Source organism: Euprymna scolopes, chromosome 40 (genome assembly GCF_053919585.1).
Source record: "Euprymna scolopes isolate OS-2025 chromosome 40, ASM5391958v1, whole genome shotgun sequence".
Lineage (NCBI taxonomy): Eukaryota > Metazoa > Mollusca > Cephalopoda > Sepiida > Sepiolidae > Euprymna > Euprymna scolopes.
This window is the reverse complement of record NC_136521.1, coordinates 15,636,590-15,657,089: the sequence shown is the minus strand read 5'-3', so window position 1 is coordinate 15,657,089 and position 20,500 is coordinate 15,636,590. Positions and strand designations below refer to the sequence as shown.

Genomic DNA, 20,500 nt, shown 5'->3' with positions numbered 1-20,500 from the left:
GTTTATTTTTAATTTTTATTTTTTATTCAGATCATATACGTCTCACATTGATGCAGTAGTAACGAGCTTTGAATGCTACAGTTTTGTTTTTGGTTTCGATTCTAGCTGATGGCACCCAAATACTTTTTTTTTTTACTTTTGAAATAACAACTCTATAACGATATTAAGTTTGTGCAAAAATAATGCCATTTTTTATATATAGTCGAACGTAAAAATAATGACATTATTTTTGCACCAAGTAAATATATACGAAAACTGGACAAATTAAAATATCGTATTTAAGCATATTGTACGCCCGGGCAAAGCCGGACTCTTGCTCTCTAGTGTAAGTATAAAAGGAGAGAGTCCTTTGACATCAATATGGACTCAACTGGCGGATATACTGCGTAACAGTCGATAAAAATCATAGAGACATGTTTTACCACAAACTAAGTTCTTCTAACCCAGCAACAACGCAGAAAAAACTTCAGCGAGGACAATGTACTTGATAGAAGGACTATTCAATTTTTGGCGGCCAAATTTCGGAAGAAAACAATTGTTGGAGATGCGTACACAGACAACAGTAGTTAACATCGTTTAAGCATAATTCGAGGCCTTATTTAGATTTTACAAAAAGAGGAATCATTTTGCTTTTTTTTTATTAATCCATTCTTTTTGTGGACTGTTATCTAAACTTCAAAGTTGCTATTGTTTCGCGTCCCGGGGCGCTGTGGATAGAGGCGTTGAGGAATTAATCTAATGACACATTTACTTATGTACATGTAAGCTAAAGAAAATGAAGTTGATAGATAGATAGATAGATAGATAGATAGATAGATAGATAGAGGGGGGGATTAAGTAAGTTTTTTTCCGTACTTGTTATCTAATTTTAATTATAAATGTTTTTTTTTCTGTGCGTTTTTTCATCGAACTTTTACTGTTAATAAGCATATAATTATTCCCTCGTTATTAATATTGTTTGGCTGAAAGATAGATGAATAGGTAGAAAAATAGTCGGATAGACAGAAGGATAGACAGGTAGACAGACACATTGACAGATAGACAAAGAGATAGAGACAGAGAGAGAGAGAGAGATAGAGAGACAGACAGAAAGATAGAGATATATAGAAAGATGAAGAGATAGATACACAGCTATACATATATACAGAGAGATAGAAATATACAAGGATAGAAAGAGAAAAAGAGAAATAGATAGATAGATAGAGATGTCAGGAGATATTTGCGTTTTTTTTTGTTGTTTTTAAAAAACTCTATTCGAGAATGTGTTCGTAAAATGAAACTCATGTCTAAAACATGGCTAATGACAGTTTTCTTATATATTCCTTGCATCCTTTATATCGATTTATTGTTATAGAGTTTTACAGTAAAATTTTCCCGATCTGTTAACAGTATAGAACATTAATTATTGAGAAAAAAAAAGTTATTACGCCACCAGGCAAGACCAGGTAGTCCTCGTTAATCATAGTAATTGGATTTCATTAAATTCTAATTAATAAAAAAAAACTATTCACCTGTTCACGATACCAATTGACCGTTTTACCAGTTGGTGTTGGAACGGCTCTTGAGGTATCCGCAGATCTTGGGGTGAGAAGACACACGTTTGTAGAGAGCAATTAGTTTGGGGTAGTTGCTGAACATAGATTGGTTCTCCATGTAGGGGTTCTCCATACAACAATAGCACATCATGTCACACCACATCATCTACAAAAAGAAAAAAATTACTGCCATTAAATATTAGCACAGGGCCATGTGGAAAGTCTATGGTTAATTACTTACCGTGTTTCGTTTTATATTTTAATTATTGGGATTATAAGGACTACTTTTCTTCTCTTCGCCCGCATCGAGGATTGAACCTTTACACTTTCAGGAGATTGTCACTTCGAACTACTTATTACGGACAATCCTAGTATGTTATTGTTCTAGAGCATGCCAGTATGTATGACTACTACTTACTCTCTTTCCCTCTTCTCTCTCTCTCTCTCTCTCTATATATATATATATATATATATATATATATATATATATAAAATAAAATAAAAATTACACGTAGAATATCAAGGGTTGATTACTTAGACTGTTTTGTTTTATTTTTGTATTATTTTGATTATTAAGACAACATTTCTTCTCTTTGGCCGATGTAGTATCCGACTCTCTTCATGTGCTTCTTGTCGAACTCGGGATTCGTGTTTATGTCAATCAGGGAAATCTCTAGGTAATTTCGAGTTAGTGTACTGGGATACCTTGATCTTGTTCTGTAAGCCATGATTAGTTAGAAGTCTCGTTAATCGCAAGTGTATTCTTTGTATCGCCCGCACCGAAGATTCAATCTTTACACTTTCAGGAAACTATCGCTTCGAACTAATTGTTACAGACAATCCTAGTATAGATTAATAAAATAGTATTTTATTATTAGAACGATGTATAGTAGAGTTTGGTACCTGCGAAGGGGGTGCAATAAGTAATGCCTCTGACCAACTTCCAGTTGTCTGATCTAGCTGAAATTTTTCATGTGCAATGATTTATATCTCTACGGTTATGTGCTTTCGGTTTTACAGATGTTTGAACTGAGTCAGGTGTGAAATGGAGCCTGTTGAATGTCGAGCAGTGATCTTCTTTTTGTATTTTAAAGGATGCACAACATAGGAGACTTTTAATGAAATGAAAAAAAACTTATGGTGATAATGCTCCATCATATGACCTTGTAAAACGCTGGCATCGTGAATTCAAACATGGCCGGAAGTCTGTAGAAACAGCCCCCAGACCTGGTCTGCCCCCTTCTGCAACTGATGAGGCATCTGTCCGTCAAGTTGAGGCTGCTATTTTGGAAGATCGACGCATTACTATTCGCCAAAGGGCCGAAAATGTCTGTGGAAACTATCATTCCCAGATTACTCACACCATTCCAGAAGCGAGAACACGTCGAGTGCTCGAGGATGAATTTGGAGATGTGCCAAGATGAGTGAAAGTTTTTCAAATGACTGATTGCACAGGATGAAAGCTAGGTCCATCACTATGATCCAGAGACCAAAGCCCAATCAATGCAGTGAAAGCACTTGGAGTCACCACCTCCAAAAAGGCAAGGGTACAGCCCTCCGCTGGCAAGGTCATGCTCACAGTCTTCTGAGTAATGATTACAGATTTCCTGGCAAAGGGTACCACAATTACAAGAGCCTATTATGCTTCACTTTTGAGGAAATTAAGGGAAGCTATCAAAATCAAGACGCGAGGAAAAATTAGCAAAGGTACCATCCCCCTGCAGGACAACGCTCCGGTCCACAACTCGCATGTCGCCAGATCAGAAGCGCGGGCGTGTGGTTATGAAATCCTGCCTCATCCTCCTTACTCTCCTAACCTTGCACACTCTGACTTTCACCTCTTTTCAGCCATGGGTTTTTTTTTTTTTAAAGAAAGCGTTTCCCAGATGATGCATCCTTGATTTCTGAAGTCACGTTTTGGTTGGAGGACCAACCTGGGATGTTCTACAAAAACGGTCTCCAGAGCTGCATCAAACAATGGAAGAAATGCATAACTCTGGGTGGTTCCTATGTAGAGAAAGACTAATAACTGTGCCAAGCTTCGTTGCTCTACTCCTATGGGAAGTGGGTCAGGGGCATAATTTATGGCAAGCCCCTCGTAAATACTGTGTTAAAGTAATCATAGGTCTAGTCAGAGATATCTGCATGTACGCCCCCACTTACTACCTGGACAGTACAGGGTAGAAGGATAAAAACGTCGCCCTCAAAAAGAGAGCATAACAGCTTTATTTTAAAACTTTTATTGCAAAAATCAATTGAGATAACTTGATTATGTAATAGAGCTGATATCTATTCAATGTTTCCCCCTTTAGCCTCAATCTACGCCTGGATACATGTCCGGAACTGGGAGCAAGCTTTTTTCACACGCGCCGGCGGAAGCTCGGCGTATGGCGGCGATCAGACTGATTTTGGTGTTGTGCAAGGTCGTGTTGGTGATGTTCTCGATGCATGATCTAACGGGTTAGGAGGAGGAGCCCAGTGAGAGAAGAGTACAATGTCGTAGCACTCCTTTTGATGCCAAGCCTTGATCTCTTTGGATTTGGAGCCAGCGCCGATTCCTACTGCCACAGCCAGGGTCTACCAGTGGTCACCTGATTGCCACAGAGGATCAGCACACCCTTCAATATATCCAGATACACTTTGATATTGACTTTCAACCCGACTTCGAAAATGTGAGGTGGCATGATATGACTCTCAATTGAAACCACACCAAAGACCATAACTGTGACCGGAAACTCTGTTTTCATCACTCTATGCACGTCACTGATATTTGTGGCAATTATGCGATGCATTTTGAGGGTGTTGGCAATGGTTTTGTCATAACTTGGATCGGTAGAGAGCATGGGTTGTACAGCGGCACATCTCCGATCTCGCTCGTTCCTTGTGTGACTTTCCTGCACAATAGAACGCTCCTGTCGCTCTTGGGATCTGTATACAACTGACCAACTAGTTAATGGTCTGCTACGAAAACCGAAAACCGGTTTTCGTAAAACTGATATGAAATCATATCGTCTTTTCTATGGCGATAATTTTATCGTTTCACACGATATTTTCTATAAAGTGTTTCCGGTCAGCTTTCTCATATATCCCTTGCTTCTTTTTTTTCAGCTCATTTGACTTGTTTTTCTAATGGCCGCCCATAAATTAGTTGTTTGATGCCTAATTGTAACAAAGTTTTGTATTCCAGTAGCTTCTTTGAAAAACTACAGACATGTAGAACTCTTTCTGCTGTTTTTACTTCTGCATATCATCTGGCGTTTTTAAGACTAAGACAGATAAGCACATGTAGTCTTTGTGATAATCATCATTTTTTTCTTGCTAGCTCTTTACATAAAATGGCGTCATGCCTTGTCCGGATTAATTTCCATTATGCGTGTTAAGATCAAGAAAAGTGTAAGATGAAAACGAACAAAAAATGAAAACTCATAATTTATTTAGTTTTAATAAACATTAAAATAATAATAACAATAATAATAATAATAATAATAATAATAATAATAATAATACGAAGAAGAAGAAGAAGAAGAAGAATTCGTCCATGTTATTTACTTTCATCAAGTGGCTTCATGTGTTGTCTGGGAACGATTTTCATGAAAAATTGCTCGAAATATAGCTCACTATAGTGGAATTCCTATGGTTCAATTATCTGTACATCGACGCTTCCTCCTTTTAGTCTAACCCTATTTTTTTCTATAGTGATTAGGGTGGTGATATTTGTGGTAGGTTGCCTGAAACTCTGGAGCAATTATAGCAAAAGGTTTTGCACACAAAGTTAATAAGATTGTAATCCGGTTTACAGAGATTTCGTGAAAAATCAAAAAGAAGTCCGAATCAGGATCTGGCACCCTCTTATCGCCTCTGCTTTGGCATGTGGCAAACAAAGATGTATCAGGCTCCGAATCGCAAATCAATAGATAAGGAGTGGAAATATACCTTTTACCTCATTCCATTGTGTGTCTGATGCGAACTTTCTCTATCGTTGTGCCTTGCTGCTTCTACTCTATTTAAGGGTGGAAAATTATCTTTACTTTCTCACCGAGAAAGTTAGTCCGCAATATTAAACAAATGGAAAAAAGAGTATACAGAACTTTGCACTTATATTCAACCAGGCCTGTATATATATATATATATATATATATATATATATATATATATATATATATATATATATATATATATACATATATAATTATTCATTTATATCTACAGACACTAGTATTCATTTATACCTACGGAGAATTGTGTTTTATTTCATGCTTACGCAATCATCAGTGAAGGGTAACAATTCTTGTCGGTCATGAGATCCTTACATGCACATATTGATTTTCTTATGCGTACATAGAAGGAAGAAACAAAATTTTCCAAAAGCATCGTAGTGAAACTTCCCCCGCCGGTAAAGATCGCGGTAATGTTGCAATGTTACAGTTATGTTGCCGGGAATTCAGATTTGTTTGCAAGGACACCATGAAGGAAAGTCTGGAAACCAGCGTAATAAATGGCATTGCGGCAATCCAGGAGTTAACATCAGACGTGTCAGCCTTGGAACGGCAAATCATTCGGTTAAAATGGCAACGTAATTTCTGCATACGTTCTTTTGTGTGTTTTTGGACTGATTTGTCTCAACTTCGTATACGATCACTCAGTCTTGCTGTTCTTAGTGTAAGGCCGAAAAAATAAATAAACCTGCATTATAAGGCAGAGTTGTGACAAACTAGAGCTTCTCGCGGCCAACATTTCACATTAGCCAATATTGAAATACAATCTTTGTGATTGATTTGCAGAATTTCGACGAAATTAACCTAAAGGACAAAATTGCATCAACACTAAAACGGACTTACTAAGCAATGTAAGAGTCACAGCAAAGCATAACAAACATCTTAAAGCATAACGACTTACCTGGTCACCCATGAAGAATTTGTTGCCACTATCGCGCATGCTGAGGGTCCTTTCCATAAAAGGCATGATGCGGTTGAAGGTGTTCATATATCTCCATTGCATGTAGTTCTGAAAGAAAGTATAATGGCGCATTGAAATTCCCTGAGATATAAAATGCATTATATATCTATCTGTGAACATGTAAAGTTGAGTTTTTGTCACTATCTAACAATGATACTAAAAAGGTGCTTTTTCTATTTGAAAATTATTAAAACGAACTTCTTAATATACTCAGGCATGGATATGCGAGCGACTACATGAAGGTTAATTTATTTGCATATTCCTTTGAAAACCAACATTCATTTTTTATGGTTCTTATTAGATGATTGCTTCTATATTACGATTAGTCTGAATTATCGTTATGCATAGGTCCGAGATTGTGAATAATTGCGTAGAATTTAAGATGTAGACATTCTAGTATATATATATATATATATATATATATATATATATATATATATATTAAGTAATGTGATTTATAATTTAAAAATTAAAAAAAAAAATTTTTTTAATTTAAAAAATCAAATTTTAATTAAATTAAAAATCAGTTTCATAAGAAGTAACAACAACAGATAATTGACTTTGTTGTTGTTCCTTCTTACGAAACTGATTTTTAATTTAATTAAAATTTGATTTTTAAATTAAAAAATTTTTTTTTTTTAATTTTTAAATTATAAATCACATTACTTAATATTGAATTAGCTCTAGGACATTTAACTATCGAGCTTATTATATATCTAAATTACAACGAGCATTTCCTGTATTTTAATTAAACTAGTAATTTCACTATTACATTAAAATACACTTAGCTCTTTAGACTATTATTCTAATCTCCTTTAAATTATATATATATATATATATATTTATCAGTGGTGAAAAAACCGGACTAGAGTGTTCAATGTGTAGCCAGAGCAGTATGTAAGAAATTTATTACTGTGAGTCCAGAATGAGTTTACATATTGTTTCAGCTAGGGAGAAATCCTAAAAAAGAAGAGGAAATATCCGACTACTTTCGTCAGAATTCATAGATGGACTCCTATGGAAGCTAGTCGGATATTTCCTCTTCTTTTTGAGGATTTCCCCCTAGCTGAAACAATGTGTAAACTCAATCTGGACTCACAGTAATAAATTTCCTATATATATATATATATATATATATATATATATATATATATATATATATATATATATATATATATATATAAGTGGCCATGCCGGGGTATGTACGAAGTCTCTATTAAACTATTCTCGGATATTTTGTCTACAGAGTTGAAATTTCATATATAGGGTATTTGAACGCATAGCACACTTTTGATTGGGTTTAACCTGGTAATCCTTGATAAGGAGTCAAAATTGACAACAAAACTGTTGAATCGGGCAAGGTAAGTCAAATAAAACGTTACACTTGCTGTTTCTTTTACGCATGCTCGAAATTCATAGCTCAAAGTCGCTTACTTTTAAATGTACCGTATCCAGCAGTCTGTAGCTCAGACCGCAACGACGTTCGAGAGATAATTAGCGATAGCCTGGAGCACAAAACGTTCTAGTTTCGATTCTATCGGATAGTGTCTAAGTAATATTTTCTAATAACTATTGAAATCATTATTATATAATGAATGATAATCAATAGAGGTTGGCTATAGGAAGAAAATGCAAGTATTAAAATACACTATTTATAAGTATTTTCTGACCGGGCAACGGCAAGCGGCCTGCTAGTATATTTATATATCTATTTATCTATATAGTAGTAGTAGTAGTAGTAGTACGCATGCGTCTGTGATGTTTGTTCATTACGTATAAAAAAAGTGTCGATATTGTCCATAAAGTGGACAAGTGTATACTTTAGTGTACTTTACCGGAGAAAATCATACAAATGTTAACTTATCTCTAAATGACCCTTTAAGAAAGCTACGAAAGAATGCTTTGGTAAACCCTAACAAAATATAAAGAGGTTTCCTCAGTGGTTCAATAAAAAAAGCAACATTCTCTGTTTATGGTTCTGAGGAAGTCATGACATTGGTCACCATATCCAGCTTAAAAGCGAACTCACACAATCGTTCAAAATGCTCGCTGAGGTAAAGATCTTTACCGGTCTTTCTGCATGGCTTGTTACACCTTTTTAGCTAAAGAAATTAGATTTGATAAATGTCTGTTTTATCGCTTTTCAATCATATGAATATTACTTAAACAACGAGTTGTAAGAATTAAATTTAACTTTCTAAATCTAAATAAAAAAGAAATTAGTTTAAATAAACAAATTCTGGGTAGATTCAGGCATAGAAATAATCGTTACTTACGTCGTAGTTGGAGTCACCTTTTCCCATGTCGGAACCCATCACACCATTATTACCGAACTGAAATAAAACAAAAAGAATATATATATATATATATATATATATATATATATATATATATATATATATATATATAATGGACTCTCCCGTCGTGTTCGACGCATGAGGCCCAAAAATTCGCTCTGTTTCACTCTGCCTTCAATGCTTGTGCCGCATGTGTGACACGAGACCAGTTCTGCTCCCACAAACTAATCCGCACGACTCACAGGATACAGGCTGGGAAGGTGCTGTTCCTACTCTTGCTCTACGAAGATTTGTTTGATTTGACAGCCGTGTGTCAATGCCTGCAAAACATTTTCCCTCCACAATTTTCTAGCCGCAGCATCTTCTTCAAGGGTTTTTGGGTTTAGGCCTGCGTGCTTAAGATTGTCTTTCAGCTGATCCATGTAATGGACGACCCACATCTCGATTGGCCTCTTTCAGTTGACTGTATGCTAGTTGCTTAGAAGACGGTTTTCATCCATGCGAACAAGGTGACCAGCCTACCGAAGCTGAAACTTCATCAGGAAGGCCTCAATACTTAAAATGTCGCACCTAGCAAACAATCCCGAGTAAGGGGCCTTGTCTTTCCATGTTAATCCACATATACTGCGAAGGCAACGCTTATGGAATGTATCCAGTTACTCAATCAGCCTACGGTATGGGGTCCAGTCTTCCGACCCATACAGGAGTATCGAAACAATTACTGCACGATAAACTGAGATTGTTGGTCTTTAGAGTCAAACCTCTTTCATTCCATACTCTCGACCGCAGTTTGCCGAAGGCATCAGTCGCCTTTGAAATTCTGCTCAATATCTCATCATCAAGTGATGCTGACGAATTCACTTTACTTCCGAGATATGCAAAGGATTTAACATACTTTAGAGGCTTTATTCAATAAGATTTTCTGAAGCAGTTCCACATATTCTGGTCTCGGAATATTCACACCACCTGGCTGCAACGGTGAGGGCTTTGGTTGTTAGATAACTTCTGTCTTTTTAACACTAATCGTCAGACCAAATGCTTTTGCGGCATTGGAAAACTAGTCAACTAATTCTTGTGCTTCTTCAAATGAAGTGGCCACGAGTGCAGCATCGTCTGCAAACAGAAAATCACGAACCATTTTGCTTCTTGTTAGTGTTTTAGCTTTGAATTTTTGATGATTAAAAAGACCCCCGCTAGTTCTAAACTCAAAATGGACACCTTGCGTGTAATCTTTAAAATCATGCTTGAGCATGATTGAAAAGAAGATGGCAAAGAGCACAGGTGCCATAACAGAACCCTGTTTCGTACCGGTTTTTACCTTGAATAACTCAGATAACTTTCCGTATATATCTATATATATATATTATATATATATATATATATATGTATGTATGTATGTATATATATATATATATTATACATATATATATATATATATATGTGTGTGTGTGTGTGTATGTGTGGTACGCACGCGTGTGTATATACAGTGTACGCGTTGATATTTGAATACTTTTTAAAATATTTATTAAACCTCTCTTAATGTCGACTATTTTGAAAAATACAAAATACTGATTACTAAGTGCTTGTATCTATAATCCCGCCGACACGCAGGTCCTCGTTATATCACAAAATTAATCAATGTTGAGCTTCGTCAGTATTAAATGGGCGACCATTTGGAACTATCAGGTGCTCTACGTGATCTCCACTGATCTTGACAATTTTTGTAGTCGTCCTGATATTAAGTAGTAATGATTCAAAATCGTGTCGAGTCGTCTCGACGGAGATGTTCGAGATCGTATCGATGGAGTTGTTTAGGATCGTATCGTGTCGACAGAATGATTCGGAACCCTGCCAAATTGTGAGGATGGAATTGTTTGGGACTGTGCCAGTGGTCTTGGCGGTATTCCCCGCGGTGAGTCGTTTAGACGGAAATGTTTGGTTTACTTTTATTGTCTAGTTGACTTGATGGTTTTCGTTGTCGTACTGCCGCGTGTGATAACAATTTTTTTCATCTCTCTAGCCTAGTAAAGCCACACAAGATTTTAATTTCACTTGGTAATAGCATGAAGAAGCCTAAGTACAAACAGCCTTTAGATTATGCAAATACGGCGATTATGCAAATTTAAACGCTGTTAGATGTCCGATGTGGCAGATTAAAAGAAGGAATGTTTTGTCGAAAGACAGGCTTTGTTTTTTTAAAACACCATTTCTTTTGCGTGTGGTTTTGTTGCTTGTTAGAGTAAAAAGGAAGAAAAGAAGGAATATTTGCTGTTGATGATATTAAAAGCGAACGTCTTCCTAGTGGGTAAAAATAGAAAACAAAATAATTCGGGTCTAATGTGAGTTTTCTTTAAAACTCGAAATAATTTATTCGATTGAAATAGGAATTAATTACTTAAATACACCATTCAATCACAAAAATTGTAACTGCTCTTTCAATTTTATAAGCGCCCATATGATGACTTATAACTTATAATGACATAACTTATGATGACTTATAACATATGATGACTTATAACATATGATAACTTATAACATATGACGACTTATAACATAAGATGACTTATAACATATGATGACTTATAACATATGATGACTTATAACATATGATGACTTATAACTTATGGTGACATAACATATGATGACTTGTAACATATAATGATTTATAGCTTATGATGACATAACATATGATGCCTTATAACTTATGATTACTTATAACTTATGATGACTTATAACATATGATGACTTATAACATATGATGACTTGTAACATATGATGACATATAACATATGATGACTTATAACATATGATGACTTATAACTTATGATGACTTATAACTTATGATGACATATAACATATGATGATTTATAACATATGATGACTTATAACTTATGAGGACTTATAACTTATGATTACTTATAACTTATGATTACTTATAACATATGATGACTTATAACTTATGATGAAATATAACATATGATGACTTATAACACATGATGACTTATAACTTATGATAACTTGTAACTTATGATGACTTATAACGTATGATGACTTATAACATATGATGACTTGTAACTTATGATGACTTATAACGTATGATGACTTATAACTTATGGTGGCGCATGTATGAAAAATCATTTGTATGCATCGTACATAAAACTCAATATATTGTTTTAAATCTTTATTTACTTTTGTCAAATGTAATATAATTTTCGAAAAGAAAATTCCAATAAAAAAAACATGCTATTTTATAAAAAGTCCAACATTTATATAAAAGTGAAACGCCATATTTTTATTAATTAAAAACAGTTAAATGTTAGAAATTACAAAAAAAAAAAAAAGAAATTTTGATAGACTCACCCTGAAGCGTCCGTTCTTCCAGTGGTAGTACCTCATGTAATCGTGCATGATTTCATAGAAGCAATCAGCGATGTAGTCACACCTCATCATGTCCATATTGTTCTTGGGGTAGTAACCTGTAAAGATTAAACAAATTAGAATACAGTATTTTATTAATATGTCTACAATTGTTTCCACTCAGAGTAAAGCATTATTTTCGCAATTAGAATTGAGTTATCTCGCCAACAAATACTGAAAAGAAATATAAAAGCATCACATGTTCATTTACTTTCTTCCTAATCATATAAAATATTGACTGTTTTATTATTATGCAATCGGGTTTAAAATCTAAGCTTTAAGCATTCACTATATATAGCCACACTGAAGAGTCTTGAAACGGCGAAATATTTCTGTAAATGATGAAAGCACATACATATATTTTTATAAAAAATATTTATGGCAACTAAGCTACATTGAAACGTTCACGTTGCATCCCAAGATTAAGTGCATCTAATTACACTTAGACTGTCGATTCAAACGATAATTGGATGAAGAGACGATAAAAAGAAAAAAAAAGAATAATAAAGAAATATATATATAATATATACAGTTATATCGCATAGGATTAGCAAATCTCTCGACGGTGGCAACCTTTCTAGGGCAATTGCTCTTAACATATCTAAAGCCTTTGATAGGGTATGGCATAAAGGTTTACTTCATAAGATCGCTAGCTATGGTATAGCTGGAAAAGTCTTCTCAATTATTAAATCATTTCTTTCTGATAGGTTCATAAGAGTAGTAGTTGAGGGGCAAAAATCAGAAGCTCACAGTATTAATGCCGGTGTCCCTCAGGGATCCATCCTGGGCCCAACTCTTTTCCTGATCTACATTAATGATCTTCCAAATCATATCCTTACATCATTTGTAGACATTTATGCTGACGACACTACCATTTATGGTACCACATCTAAGACAGTAAACGACCAAGTTCTCTCCAATTCTCTCTCCTCTGATCTTGAGCACGTAGTACAATGGGGAAAGGAGTGGCTGGTTACTTTTAATGCATCTAAAACCAAGCTTCTCTCTTTACATCATCAACATTCTAATTCACATTTGTCATCAATTGAAATGAATGGCTCTCGTCTTCAGGAGGCCTCAAGTTTTGACAAGCTTCTGGGCTTGACCATTACTCCTGATCTTAAATGGAACACGTATATCAAGTCTGTTGCCAAGGCCGCTGGAAAAATGGTGGGATCTTTCTATCGATCCAGTAGATATCTCACTGCTGATGCTATTCTCTATCTATATAAGAGCCTGGTACGTCCAAGGATGGAATACTGTTGCCACATCTGGGCAGGAGCTGCTAGAAAGGACTTGTCCTGCCTTGATAGAGTTCAAAATAGACTTCGTAGCCTCGTAGGAGATGTCCTTTTCTCCTCCTTGCAACCTCTATCTCACAGAAGAGATGTTGCGAGTTTGTCTCTGATGTATCGTTATTTTCATGGAAAGTGTTCAACTGAGCTTCAATCTATGGTCCCCCCTCGCCAAACTTTCACAAGAAACACTCGTCTAGCTGTAAACACTATCAATAATTTCCCCCACTCTTTATCTGTGCCTAAACCTAAACGTAGATTCCATGAACAAAGCTTCTTTCTTAGAACTGCACGCCTGTGGAATTGTCTTCCGTTTTCCTGCTTTCCGGCTGACTACAATATGGTTGTGTTCAAGTCTAAAGTAAATAAGTTCTTGATGAGCCGTTCCATATAAGTTATTAAATTTACCAAATTTTCATTACTAATGATTACTATATTGACCAATTTCTACTGTACACTCTTTAACCCTTATCCTTGAGTGTCCTCTGGGCCTTGATAATGTGGTGATGCCTTTGTAAAAAAAAATGTCAAAGGGTGAAATAAAAACCAAGTTAGACAATCTAGAACGGTAAATTCAGAAGCAGAATCGACACAATTATTTTTTGGATAAATACACTGATTTTCTGGTAAATTTAATTCTGATTATTATTTTTTAAACATGCTCTATTTAATTTATGTAGAGACTATTTTTGAAATATTAATTTTCAATTTTTTATTTCTTAACTGCAAGAGAAACGGTCCAAACCAAGTCAAGAGATGAAAGAATCTGCCATTGGCAAATAGAAGATGAAATCAATAGAATTTTTTTTTAAAAAATACTGCGTCAAAATAAAAGAATTCTTCATTATCAACAGCAGCAGCGGCATCATCATCATCATCATCATCATCATCATCATCACCGCCATCATCATCATCATAATAATCAGCAGCAGCAAGGATGGCGTACTCCTGCCACATCTGGGCAGGAGCTGCTAAAAACAGCCTATCCTGCCTTGACAGACTACAAAATAGACTTCGTGGCTTAGTGGGAGATGCCCTTTTCTCTTCCCTGCAACTTCTTTCCCACAGAAGAGACGTTGCGAGCCTATCCTTGTTTTATCGTTATTTCCATGGCAGGTGGTCGTCTGAACTCCAATCTCTGGTCCCCCCTCGCCAATCTTTCACGAAAAACACCCGTCTAGCTGAATCCACTGTCAAAAAATTTCCCCACTCTTTAACTGTACCTAAATCAAAACGTAGACTCCATGAACAAAGCTTCTTTCTTAGAACTGCACGCATGTGTAACTCTGTTCCGTCTGCCTGCTTCCCACCTGACTACAACCTGGATGTCTTCAAGTCCAACGTAAACAAATTCCTAATGGATCTCCCCCTTAAGTAAATACTTCATCAAATCTCCACACTAACGTACTGTACTATCAATAACCCTTATCACTGAGTGGCTTCCGGGCCTTGATAAGTGGTGACCACCGTGTAAAAAAAGCAGTAGTAGCACCAGCAACAGTGGTCATGCTGTATGACAGCGTCGGCGACGACTGCTCTCTAATGCTGGCAGTTATTCATAGCCCGAAACAGCTCAACTTTTGAGGATAATCCCGTTCAATCGATCAAGATGAACATCAAAGTGCATCTTATATCGATCCTAGTATTCTACCAGTCAATACCAAATGTTCTGTGCTTCTTTGACGGTAAATATGTCCTAAGAAAGTCGTTTTTCTCTTCCATCACGATAGTTTCCATCAGCATTCCTTTTGTGCATCCAGATCTAGTCTATATTTCCTCGTTGGAAATATCTTTCCAAACGACCTTTAACGTTTGTCTCACAAACCAAATCTCTGCTCTATTAATGCGCTTCTGCATTTTGGGGCAGATAGACCAGCTTTCGTAACCATATAACATAACAGACCAAACATACGCTTTCAGAATACCTAGTCTTGACTGCCATGGTATTATGTTCCAATATCATCACGCTCACAAATAAAAGAATTAAGTTCTGCTAAAAACAGCCGTTGAGACACAACCAGGTCAATTCGAACCTGTACCGTGAAGGAAGAAAGAACGAAAACGTGTCGTCTTTGCTGTTGCGCCCATCGCCAAACGGGAAATTAACGCTAGTCAATCGAAAAGAGCGGATGACTTTTGAAAATACCGGCGAAAAAAGCAACTCCTCCCAGTAGAAAAGTATCGAGTTGAGAGTGAAAGAAATTAATAATTTAGCCAATTTTTTCGATATTTATCGTCGGAAGGTTCGATCTTAAAACGCTACCGATCTCGGGCAAATCCGTCGCTTTCGTCGAAAGTTTTAGGCAGACATGCATACATACATACATACATACATACATTTAAACAATACTTTTAAACAGACAGGTTAAGTTAATATTATAGATTTAGATCAAATCTTTACAAACTTTATTGGAGATAAGACTTCAAAATAAACCAAAAGCGAAGATAGCATCGATTTAAATGGCGGATAATCAATAATTTAAATCTCACTTTTTTAATGTTCTTTTCCTCCTTCGCTATACGGGTTCGAGCCTGCCTGCCTACTAGTTTTTTTTTTTTTTTAACTCAATACACACCTCCAAAACCCGGGAAATGCCGGGAACCCAGGCTAGTTTGTATATAAAGCTAAGTATTAATATTTTGAATAAAATACATCTAAGTATAAGCGGTGCAGTTACTTAAAAATAAAAGCGTGTTGTTGTTTGTTTAAAGCATTCCATTGTACAAAATTTTGTTGATAAGACTAGTATAATTCGTAGTAGTAAACCCCGACAAAAAATCCAGTTTTGTAGTTACGAGAGGCGGATAGTGAAGCACTGCAACATCTTTTCGCCAACTCCTGGCTCCGACGGTATTGGCTTGCTATTTTATCGGACTTCGTCTGCAACGTTTAGAGGTAACTTGGCAAACCTAGACTCCTTATCGCCAATCCAGGCTTGCATCCAGAGAGACACCTACAGTTTATACTTTATAGCTACAGCAGATGCTGCAGTGTACCAGACTAGATGCAGAATGTAATCTATAAATATAAAAAGCGAAAATGTATGTATGTTTGTATGTGTGTTCGCTTTTTCTGTATGTCTACAAAAGGCTTCTTTCAGAGACACGATCGCTCGCCTAACAAATTTTTAAAACTTTTTATATCACATATAAATCGTAATATCTCACAGTTAACAATGAAGCTCGCCTGTCTATTTAATTTGCTCGATTTCGGGAAGATAAATATTCAATATTTGTCGCTCGCCGCATATGGGTTTGTCTTTTTCCTATAACATCTTGGGAAAAAAAATAAAAAATAAAAATCCCGCAGTCAAACTTGACTTCATTAAGTCATTAAAACGGGCAGCTGCCAAATCCAAGTAATTAAATAAATTCAAACGTGTTTCCGCGGTGGAGCGATGGTTAACGTCGTACGTTTTTCCCACAACTTTAATTTACAACTTTGCCTCAACGGTTCGTGTTCGATCGTCATACTTATTTTTTTATAACCCCCCACCCCACCCCCCGGAGTTTCCACACACACCTCCAAACACCCGGGCAATGCCGGGTACCTCTCGCTAGTAGTAATATAAAACAGAAAGACGCTATCGATAATGCGTAATAAACGTAAATTATAATTTTGAAAACATACATTTATAAATAGAACAAATGAATAATAAGAACATCTCACCTGTCTGTTTAAATGTATGATTGTATGTATGTATGCATGTATGTCTGCCTAAAACTTTCTACAAAGCCGACGGATTTTCACGGGATCGGTATCGTTTTGAAGCATGACCATTCGGACGACAAATATCGAAAAATTCACTTATAACATTAATTCCTTCACTCTAAACCGGCCACCGGGCACTTTTCGTCAATATTTTCGAATGTCAACCCCTCCTTTCGATTGACTAGCCTTAATTTAAACATTCAACATTTCCGATTTGGCGATGGGCGCAACAGAAAAGACGTCATGTTTTTTTTTCACGTTCTTTTTCTCTTTTGCGGTACGGTTAGAGCCTGCCTGCCTACTACCACTTTTTTGTTTGTTTTTGCTCAACATACACCTTCAAACACCCGGTCAACGCCGGGCAACGCCGGGCAACTAGGCTAGTAATAAATAAAGGAATATTAAGAAAAAGGAAATAAAAAAGGAATAAGAAAACGGAAACAATAAAAAGGGATAATAATAAAAATGTGCAATAATACATATTTTATTTGGAGACGATTGTTAAAAAAACGTGATTAATTATTTTTATTTTAAGAAATATTTTCATCAAATATTCTTTTATGAAATAAAATCGGCAAAATGTTTAAGTGTAGCTTAAATTAAACTTACCATATTCTCTGGCCAAATATCTGGCAATGGCCATGGTCTCGGGCATTCTGTTGCCACCGTCCATCTCCAACACTGGCACGGTCATGCAGGGCATATCTGAAAAATTAATTTTAATAGAACATCAGCAAATTACAATTCCTGATATATATATATATATATATATATATATATATATATATATATATATATATATATATATATACATACATATATATATATATATATATATACGTGTGTGTGTACATTAAAATTAAAAATGGCGAAAGAAAAGAAACTGCGAAATTGCACATTCACTAATGAAATTATGACTATAGTCATCAAATGAGTATTTTCCCTCGTGACATGAGGATGGGGTTCATACCAGTAAATCATTACTCAATATTCAAGATAACACGGTATTCTGGGTACGGACACCCACCAGTAACTCATGCTGCAACCTTTGCTTGTGATGCGGTCTCTGTTGACAACGCTAAGCTAGGTACTCCACCTGAATAGATGAATTCTTATACTCGAAATAGCAAGACCAAGTGACCACAAGAAAGATATATTATTTATATATTTACAGAGAATAGAATTAAAGTCCTTCAAATATTTTTAATGCTTGAGAGGTACAGGGGAACTCGGATTTCTGTGTATCTCGTATGGAAACCAATAAGGTCTCTGGGCATGTGAGAACTCTGAAATAAAATTAAACAAGTGAAGCATACATGGTCCCCCGTGAGTGCACAGTGAACGAGGCATAGAAAATGACTAAGTTCAGCATTTGCCCCCCACCATTTAACCCAAAATGTCCTCAAAGGACGTCAAATCCTGGTGGCAATGAACAAACGGTGCAGCTTTAGGCCGTAATACGAGTATATGTAAATTTGAGTTTTTCACCATGCAAAAAAAGAATGACTAAGTCCATCATTCCCCTTTCCCATTTAGTCCGCAAAGTCCCCAATATGAATTTGAGTTCAGCACCATGCAAAACAGATAAACAGACATACACAGAAAATTTTTGACAAATATGGTAAAATAGTCCACAAAATGGAGTGTTTTATTATCCCTAAAAGAGCCCCTGGAACACACCCAAGAGTTATTGTGAAGTATAGACGAACAAAATTATATAGAAATTAGTTAGTTACAACTTTTCAGAAAGTTTTATAAAAATCCAAGGCATCAATTTTTTTTTTAATAAGTACAAAAGTTTGACTTTTAGCCATTTTAACCCGAAAGGCACCCCTGGGGAGGCAACCGGATTTTTCCCGGAAAATCTGTTCTGTTTTTTTACTTATATCATGTTTAATGTTTGTGCAAAATTTCAAAAAATTCCAAGTCGTAGTTATTGAGAAAAGTGCGGACAGACGAACGGACGACCGAAGTTTCGGACAAGGGTGAATTTACAGGTCCATCCTCCTTTTGTCGGGTGACCAACAAAAAGGAGAGACTAATTAATCTTTGAATATTCTATACTTGCCCTCAACAATCATATTTCGCCCATGCATGGAATTTATCACATCTGAGCTGGTGCATCTGCTACTTGTCTCTCGCTCCTGGATAGGATTTTAAAAAAGAGTTGCTGACTTCGTAAGCCCCGCACTGTCAGCTAAACTCTGACCTCTGTCTCATCGTCGAAACATGGCATCCATGTTCCTATTTTATAAGTACTTTCATAGTAAGTATTCGGACGAACTAAAAGGACTAGTAACCAACTCGACGTAAATACCCCCACAAACCCTACTAGCAGCAAAATCCCACCACTACACTGTAGAGATCCCTAGATGTCGGAAAGCTTCCTACTCAAATATCTCCTTAACTTGAACGGCTAGAATTGGGAATTCTCTCCTAGAACACTGCTTCCATGACTGTACTATCATGCAGAGGTTCAAATGTAATGTGAATAGTCGATAGGTTGATTGATAAGTTGCTGCCCAACTCCCTACATAATATGCCTGCAAGTTTGGTCCCAAATAGTAGCCCCTTACAGCTAAGTGGAACTGTGCCCTTTTTGGTGAAAAAAACAGTAAGAAATATTATATAGAAGGATACATTCTGATATATAGATGGATATGCTTCTATTATATGTATTAGGAGAGGCAACTAAATTCCTTACCTTTCCTGTATTTGTCCCATTCGTTGAATTCGAACCTCTTGTCCATGTATTTGACGCCGGCAGCGGCCATCATCATACGAAGGATCTCGGCACGGCCGCGGCCATTGAAGTAGTACAGAGTGTAGTTGGGCATGTTGATAGGTTGAATCGGTTCCTGAAGAAAGCAAAACAACTCGAAATGCAAAGTCAAGCTATGTGTCTCGTCTAAGTACCGAATGTAGAATATACAGTAGCTTTTATATGTGAAAATGATTCACGAAATTAATTAAATAATTTTGGTCTTTAATGTCCAGTTTCAAGGACGACTGGTTGCTTTGTTTCGAAGAACAGAATTTACAATGCGCTATGCACGGTGCACTGGTGAATCTTGTAATTATTGGAACATTTGCAACATGTATATATTGTATTTGGTTTTGCACTGTGGTAGAAAACACCTGGTCTTTTGTTTGAAGAATTAATTGCATTTGCTATTTGTGTTAAGAAAAGTACGGACAAACCATTAGAGTTTAATTCAGTAAACAAACCTGTGTGTGATTACTTAGTTTAGAGTATTTATATATAAAAGTAAGTTGAGATAAATAAAA

The 20,500-nt window shown here is 36.0% G+C and overlaps 1 protein-coding gene across 1 annotated transcript; it reads right to left on the bottom strand.

Moving 5' to 3' along the window:
• Positions 1-1,536: 1,536 nt before the first annotated feature.
• On the bottom strand, positions 1,537-20,060 carry LOC145265738 (S-crystallin SL20-1-like). The gene is made up of 6 exons (XM_080121792.1): positions 19,917-20,060; positions 17,822-17,917; positions 12,149-12,264; positions 8,768-8,824; positions 6,432-6,539; positions 1,537-1,701 (listed from the first exon to the last, which is right to left on the bottom strand). The coding sequence occupies exons 1-6, from the start codon at positions 20,047-20,049 to the stop codon at positions 1,537-1,539; spliced, it is 675 nt and encodes a 224-aa protein (XP_079977918.1). The 5' UTR covers positions 20,050-20,060.
• Between the last annotated feature and the right edge of the window lie 440 nt (positions 20,061-20,500).

Coding starts and splice junctions, on each gene's coding strand:
- LOC145265738 (XM_080121792.1), bottom strand. CDS start 20,049: ATGCCCAACTACACTCTGTACTACTTCAATGGCCGCGGCCGTGCCGAG. Junction 17,918..19,916: donor ATGGGACAAATACAGGAAAG/GTAAGGAATTTA, acceptor TTAATTTTTCAG/ATATGCCCTGCATGACCGTG. Junction 12,265..17,821: donor ATATTTGGCCAGAGAATATG/GTAAGTTTAATT, acceptor TAATCTTTACAG/GTTACTACCCCAAGAACAAT.